Genomic DNA, 7,814 nt, shown 5'->3' on the forward strand with positions numbered 1-7,814 from the left:
TCAGGAGTCAAGACTAATGTAACCAAAGTCAAATAAATATTCGTATGATTACCGTTTTTGTAGATTATAGATGGGTAGATACTTGTCGCTAGGTCAAAAACACATGTGCTCTCATTCTTTTAATAAACAAAATTATAAAGGGACAACATTCCAGCTGATTATTTGCGCCTCTAAATTTCTAATACATACATAAAAGATGTATATTTATTCTTCTTATTTGCTATTCTTAATTGTCTGAATATATAAGTGACCAAAAACTGAATTTACGAGGTTTATATACGAATCGTCAAATCATTACTATGGCGTGAACTATTATAAGGAAAAGAATTATATAATTGTCGATTTATGAGTTTATTTTTTAGTGTAGTTTTAAAGATGTAACATCATTTAAATTGGACAAAGAGAATAGATGGAAAAAGAGACAGTCATGCAGTTTTAATTTTTATTATTTTTGGCTTCATGCAGATATACATATAAATTAGAGAGAGATAGATACATATGTATGATAGTGTGCATCCAAATTGGACAAAGAGAATAGATGGAAAAAGAGACAGTCATCTTTTAGAAAGAGCCAAAACCATATCAGAAAAAAAAACTCTTTTAATCCAAACCATACCCATGTACAAATCCTCTCTCTCTTTCTTCCCTCAAAATTCTTTTTTTCTTGGGTTTAAGGAAATTTTAGATCTTGTTCTTGAGGGGTTTTAGGGTTCTTGGGACTAATTTTTTTTTAGAAATGGGTAAGCGTGGTGGGAAAAATGGTAACGAAAACTATGACGGCGTTGGTTTTAATGGTCAAGGAGGCAGTGGAGTTAGGTCATACGTACGGTCTCCGGTGCCTAGACTCAAGTGGACGCCGGATCTCCACCGTTGTTTTGTTAACGCCGTCGATATGCTTGGTGGCCAACATCGTACGTCCATATTTTGATACTTTATTTTATTCACACACACACATACACACACACACACGTACGTCCATATATATATGTCTTAAAGTTTCTTTTCGGTATTTCTTCAAAGATTAAAATTTCTCATGCACTTTTGCTACTTTGTTGCATTCATATATATCTTAAAAATTAAAGTTTTTTTTATCTTTTTGAAATAGTTTGAAACTTCTCAACGTTAATCTTCATCATCGACCTAAACAACCAAATTGGACAAGTTTTTGAACCAAGCATCACACCTTTGCTTGTTTGTTTCATTCATATATCTTAAACGTTTTCTCTTAGTTGCTAAAAAAAACGTTTTCTCTTATAAAGTATTGTAATTTCTCATTTTTTGTTAATAGAAAATTCATGACAAAGAATCATCATAGTCACTTTTTAATATTTTTTTGTTCTCTTTTGTATTTTTGTTGGGTTTGATGAAACAGGAGCTACTCCAAAGCTTGTTCTTAAGATGATGGATGTAAAGGGACTCACCATTTCACATGTCAAGAGCCATCTTCAGGTAACAAATATACCAAATATTAGTTTTCTCTCTCTTTCTTATCCTTATATTATTATTTATAATATCCTGAACAGATGCATAGAGGTTCTAAACTCACTTTGGGTAAACCAGGTAATGTATACTTTTTTCTTCATTTTTTTGTAATTTTCCATAAATATTCTGATATGATTTTCGAAACAATGGGACCGTTGAATTATCTGAATTGTTAACATCAAAACTGTTGAATTATCTGAATTGTACTCCATGATTCATAAGACAATTGTCATAAAAATACATAGCTATTTTAATAGGTCAATAGAATATTCATTTTGGTCATAGCCTAATTCTTTATTATTATTATTATTTTGAAACAGAGGAAAACTCTTTATTTTCAATAAGAAGACAAGACACCGAAGAGGATTATCTTCAGGACTACTTGTCTTTACACACAAGGAATGATTGTCCTACGGGTTTTCACACCTTTTCTCTTTCTTCACATTCTTCTCTTAGGTAATTTTATTTATTTTAAATAGTTTCTGACAAATCCTTAATTTGCATCAGAAATGATATCATATACTTTTTGTCTCTATTTGAATTGTCTTTTTTGTATTTTTAAATATTACTTTGGTACAGAAGAGGAAGAAGAAAGGGGCATACTTCAGAGTCTCGTGGTGGAGATGATGTTGATGACTCTCTTCACATCATGAACATGAAGACGAACGGAACGACGACGTTTCCATCACATCATTTCCACCAGGTATATTTTTATCTTTTATTTTTGTCAACAGGTAATTAGAAAATAAACGTTCTTGGTATAAATTTGAACACTTAACCGGGGTCAAAGCGTTGACAAAAAACAAACCGGGGTCAAAGCTAAACCAAATCTAATCTGTTTGATAACTGTTTCTTTGAAATCCCAGGGGGGTGGGCATAGAGTTTGGTTTAGAGTCTTAACTGGCTCGGTTAAAACTGGGTAACCCCTGGATATTTCCGGTTTAGTAAATAATTTCGTTTTTTGCTCAATAGAATACAGAGAAGGAGACAAACCCTTGGCATGAACACGAACACGAACATAAACATGAACATGAAGAAGAAGAACTGTCGTTGTCCCTGTCGTTGAATCATCATCATTTGAGAAGCAACGGATCATCAGTGAGCGAAACAAGTGACGCGGTCTCCACATGTTCAGCACCATTCGTCAACAAAGATTGCTTCGGTTCTTCACCAAAGATTGATCTCGACCTTAACCTTTCAATTTCTCTCCTTGGCAGCTGAGACCACGAATTAAATCTTTATTTATTAGATTAGTTGTAGTGAAACATCATAATCTTTTGTTAAACTACTAGGATTTCTTGTTTTCCAAAGATTTAAAGTCAGAATCGACAAAATTTTGAAAATAAATTTTGAAGTTACGTATACATCAAACTGAAACCCAAAATGTATAAAACAATAATGAATCCAAACCGAAAATAAAACAAACATAGCCATAACTTACATCTTAAACAAAACATGCAAGTTGGATCCTTTGTCACGGAACATGAGAGGCTCACTAGTAGTAGTTCTTCACTCACTTTTTTGGGTACTTGGAGAATTTTTTTCGGAGGATTGGTATAGCTACTTAGACAGGTTCGTAAAGGTAGTTAGTTTAACGATGTAATAAGTTCTTTCTTTGAAATAAAATCGAGTACTTTCAAAAAAAAAAAAAATCCATTATGTTGATTACACTTATGTGGAGTAGTAATTCTTGGGTTCACCCCCTAGGGTGAATCTCTAGGTTCACCAACCAATAGTGTTTGATTATTTGATATTTGATATCTTTTAAAAAAGGAAACAACATTGAATTTTCAAATAAAATTATCTTTTTAAAATAAAACAATAAAAATACATAAAAATAGTTACAAAAAATAAATAAATAAATATTTTTAAGTCTTTAGCAAAATACTATACCCTATATCCTAAATCTTAAACCCTAAACGCTAAACCTTAAACTTTGGATAAACGCTAAACGTTTGAAAATCTTAAACCCTAAATCATACATTAAAAACTAAATTTTAATAACACTAAACCCTAAATCCTAATCACTAAACCCTAAACCCTTGGGTAAACACTGAACCCTTGGATAAATCATAAACTCTATAGTTTAATTTTAAATATTTTTGATTTACAGTTTATGATTTATCCAAGGGTTCAGGGTTTACCCAAGGGTTTAGGGTTTAGTAATTAGGATTTAGGGTTTAGTGTTATTAAAATTTAGTTTTTAATGTATGATTTAGGGTTTAAGATTTTCAAACGTTTAGAGTTTATCCAAAGTTTAAGGTTTAGGGTTTAGGGTTTAAGATTTAGGGTATAGGGTTTAGTATTTTGTTGAAGACTTAAAAATATTTATTTTATTTATTTTTTGTAACTATTTTTATGTATTTTTATTGTTTTATTTTAAAAAGATAATCTTATTTGGAAATTCAATGTTGTTTCCTTTTTTAAAAGATATCAAATATCAAATACTCAAACACTATTAGTTGGTGAACTTAGAGGTTCACCCTAGGGGGTGAACCTAAGAATTACTCACTTATGTGTAAAACATTCATGAGAAAGATAACAAAAATGTCTTCTTGTTCGTAGGCCCAAGCCCCCTTTTCTCGCAGTTATAGATATTTTACTGGACCTTGGCATTTGATTTTTTTCGATTTGGTTTCGGGCTTTTGAGTTTTGGAGTTTTGAGTTTTGTGGGTGTTCGGTTTTGTGGTTCACGTTGGTAAAATTTTATATTCGTTTAAAAGATATTATAAGAAAGATTGCATGAGTAATAAATTCTTTTTTTTTTATAACATCAGATTAATAAATTCTTATTTATCAAAAGGGAAATGATTAAAATATACTCCCTCGGTTCCACAAATATATACTTTTTTAGTATTTAATATATTAAGAAAACACATTAAACTTCCATAATAAATGTATTATCTTCTGTAATTTTGAATTGGATTAAACATTTTTTTTTGCTCTGCTGAATCGGATTAATCATGATAAATACATTGGTTGGTGGTTTGTGAAATATGGTATGATTGTTTGTTGATTTTTACTCATGTCTGAATAGAATTCAATCGTAGTTTTGTGTTAGGTTAGCTATTAAATAGCTGCTTAAGTGGTTTGTGTGAGGTAATGTTAGGTTTAGGTAATAAATTGATTTATAGTTGGACTGAAATGAATGGTGTTCTGTGTAGAAGGAGGTTGTGTGATGAATGCTTTTAGATATATGTCTACTCGGTTATGGTTGGTTGTGATCAATGCGTTGATCCTTCTCTTCCTTACATAAACCGCGTCTTTGATCTCCTACTTTCTCACCTCACTTCTTTTCTTTATCTCTTCCTTGTTCAAACCGTGTCTCTTCTCTTCCTACTTTCTCACCCTACTTCTTTTCTTTATCTTTTCCTTGTTCAAACTGTGTGCTTCTCTTCCCTAGTTCAGTTCTTTTTTTCTCTCTTCCTTAAGCTTACTTCGGATATGGATTCTTATCCATCTACCCAGAGTTCAAAATTTGTTGAACTACTTCACAGACAACAAAGCATTTCGTTCGGTAACTATGAAAATAGTGTCTCACTATCTTCATCACAACCTCTGTTTCAACGCACGCTAGGAACCGGAGATGGATTATGTCTACCTAATTTTTTTGTTTAATGTACTTGTTATGCTTAAATTGTGCTTGTTATAAAACTATTTTCATGCTTTACTACAAGGATTTTTTTGCGTTGGATATTTTCTGCTTATATACGTTCTGCTTAACTTGTACTTTTCATGAAAACAGTTCTGCTTATTTACGTTTGTCCATCTTTTAATAATGCAGGTGAGAGAGTGAACCATTGGGAGCACCCGTGAGAGAGAGGTGGTCATCAATCACAAGCAGCGACAACAGTTTTGTATCCTTGTGTCACACGACAGTGAGAGAGTGTGTGTGTTTGGGTCTGTGTGTTCTTGGGTCAGTGCTGTTAGAGTGGAGCATTGGGTCAGTGTTGTTTGTATTTGTATGTGTCTGTTGTATTCTTGTGTCACGAGAATGTGTTGTGTCTGTGTGTTCATGTGTCTATTGTTTGTATTTGTATGTGTCACGGGAATGTATGTGTGTTTAGAGTGGAGCATTGGGACAATGAATGTGTGTGTGGGCTCTTGTATGTATGTGTCACGAGAATGTTTGCCGAACTCTTTCACACTTTATAAATCTGATACAACAATACTTTCTCTATCTCACAACATTTCACACTTCTCACCATTCTCTTTCTCCATAACAATTCATACGTCTAATACAACAAAACTTTCTCCATCTCACAACATTTCACACTTCAAACCATCCTCTTTCTCTATTATTCTCCTCATCGAAAGCAATTCATACGTCTCTCCACAATATATAATCTGAAACAAGAATCTGAAACAAACCTCTTATGGCGTCATCTTCTCACAACACTTTCGAAGGTAATATTGATGAAACTTTCGATCAATATTTTGATCAAACTTTCGATCAAACATTTGAAAATTTGTGCAATGTTGATGGTGATCAAGAAGATGAAAGGAAGACAAGGAAAAAAGGGTTTTTACCGAAATAAATCGTGAAGATGGCCATCTCCGGTTATGGAATGATTATTTCAGTGATGTTGCAACATATCCCAAAAATCTATTCCGACGACGATTTAGAATGAACAAGGCATTGTTCATGCATATTGTTGATCGCCTTTCCAATGAAGTTCTGTTCTTTCGTCAAAAGAAGGACGGTATCAGAAGGCTTGGTCTCTCTACACTTCAAAAGTGTACAGCAGCTATATGTGTGTTGGCATATGGTTATGCGCTTGATGCTGTCGGCGAATACCTCAGGCTCGGTGCAACCACTGCTCGGTTATGTGTGGAAAATTTTGTGGAAGAAATCATAAATTTGTTCGGCGATGAGCACCTAAGAAGACCAACACCGGCTGATATTCAACGTCTACTTCATATTGGAGAGCTTCGTGGATTTCCCGGGATGATATGAAGCATCAATTGTATGCATTTGGAGTGGAAGAATCGTTTTAGAGGCGGTTGCTTCATATGATCTCTGGATATAGCATGCGTTTTTCGGACGTCCAGGTATCTTAAATGATATCAATGTTCTTGATCGCTCACATGTTTTTGATGACATAATAAATGGTAAAGCTCGGCAGGTGAATTTCTCGGTCAACGGAAGAGAGTATAATTTGGCCTACTATCTCACCGATGGTATTTATCCGAAATGGGCAACTTTTATCAAATCTATTCCAATTCCACAAGAAGCTGTCCGAAAAGATGGGGAGCGTGCTTTCAGAGTCTTGTAAGCTCGATTTACCATTGTTAAAAATCCAGCATTTTCTTAGGATAAAGTCATGATTGGGAAGATTATGAGAGCATGTATCATACTCCATAATATGATTGTAGAAGAGAACGAGATGAATGCACTCAATATGATGTTTCGGATTTTCAACAAGGAGAAGGCAGCAGAAGTTCACATGTCGATCTCACCTATTCGACATATATCCCTACAAATATTGCCAATCAAATGGTGTTTGAACAAGAATTCGTGATAGACAAGCACATCAACAACTGAAAGGTGATTTGGTTGAACATATATGGCGTAAATTTGGACGTGATGAAGACAACAACTGAACTTCGATGCCTCTTTGAAATTATTATCGTTTGACTTTATTTTATTTAATAAGTAAATTTAATTTTGTTCAAAATTTTATGTTTAAAAATAATTTTAATATTTGTTTTGGTTAAGAACCTTTATTAAGAAACTACTATTAAACCCCTATAATTAAGTGTATCTTAGCAAAGTCTCTTAGTTTAATGATAACTAGACCTTGACCTGTCCGACCGGGCGGATATTTATTTTATGTTTTTAGTTTTTTTAGTTTATATTAAATGATGTATTTGTAGTACTTAAATATAAATTTATATTGAAAATTAATCTTTGCAGTTATAATAAAAATAAAAAATAAAAATTTAATAAAATATTCTGATATAAATTTTATCCTACTTAAAATAATATATAGGTGGGTCATAAATTTTTTCCAGTTTTAAAATCTTAGCATCCCTTAAAAACAAAGAAAATAAATTTATAAATACATAAAATATATAAACAAATTTGAAACTATAATATCTATTAAAATAAATCTGTTTAAGAAAAATAATCTTGCGCTGTTGTTGTTTATATCTAGAGCCTGACCCGTGACCGTATAAATATTTGCTTTCACTCTAAAGTTTTTTTGTACTAATGGTATAATATATATTTGTAAATTAAAATAAATTACATAATTGTTAATATAACATTTTAAAACATAACAATTTTATTTATTACTTTGAATAATTATATTTTGTGATTATAATTGTCT

The 7,814-nt window shown here is 32.3% G+C and overlaps 1 protein-coding gene and 1 long non-coding RNA gene across 3 annotated transcripts; both read left to right on the forward strand.

Annotated features, from left to right (window-relative positions):
- Positions 1 to 549: 549 nt before the first annotated feature.
- LOC106417994 (putative Myb family transcription factor At1g14600) lies at positions 550 to 3,064 on the forward strand. The gene is made up of 6 exons (XM_048740701.1): positions 550 to 911; positions 1,373 to 1,449; positions 1,524 to 1,560; positions 1,803 to 1,938; positions 2,062 to 2,185; positions 2,455 to 3,064. Exons 1-6 carry the CDS (start codon positions 737 to 739, stop codon positions 2,701 to 2,703), a joined length of 798 nt encoding a protein of 265 aa, XP_048596658.1. The 5' UTR covers positions 550 to 736; the 3' UTR covers positions 2,704 to 3,064.
- An 841-nt stretch (positions 3,065 to 3,905) lies between these two features.
- On the forward strand, positions 3,906 to 7,146 carry LOC125578298. Of its 2 annotated transcripts, none has more exons than XR_007316386.1 (3): positions 3,906 to 5,101; positions 5,267 to 5,889; positions 5,980 to 7,146. It is a non-coding gene; the product is annotated as an uncharacterized LOC125578298 (long non-coding RNA). The 2 variants fall into 2 exon arrangements; XR_007316385.1 differs by having other exon boundaries at positions 3,917 to 5,101; positions 5,267 to 6,534; positions 6,609 to 7,146.
- The last annotated feature ends 668 nt before the right edge of the window (positions 7,147 to 7,814 follow it).

This window comes from Brassica napus, chromosome A9 (genome assembly GCF_020379485.1).
Source record: "Brassica napus cultivar Da-Ae chromosome A9, Da-Ae, whole genome shotgun sequence".
Lineage (NCBI taxonomy): Eukaryota > Viridiplantae > Streptophyta > Magnoliopsida > Brassicales > Brassicaceae > Brassica > Brassica napus.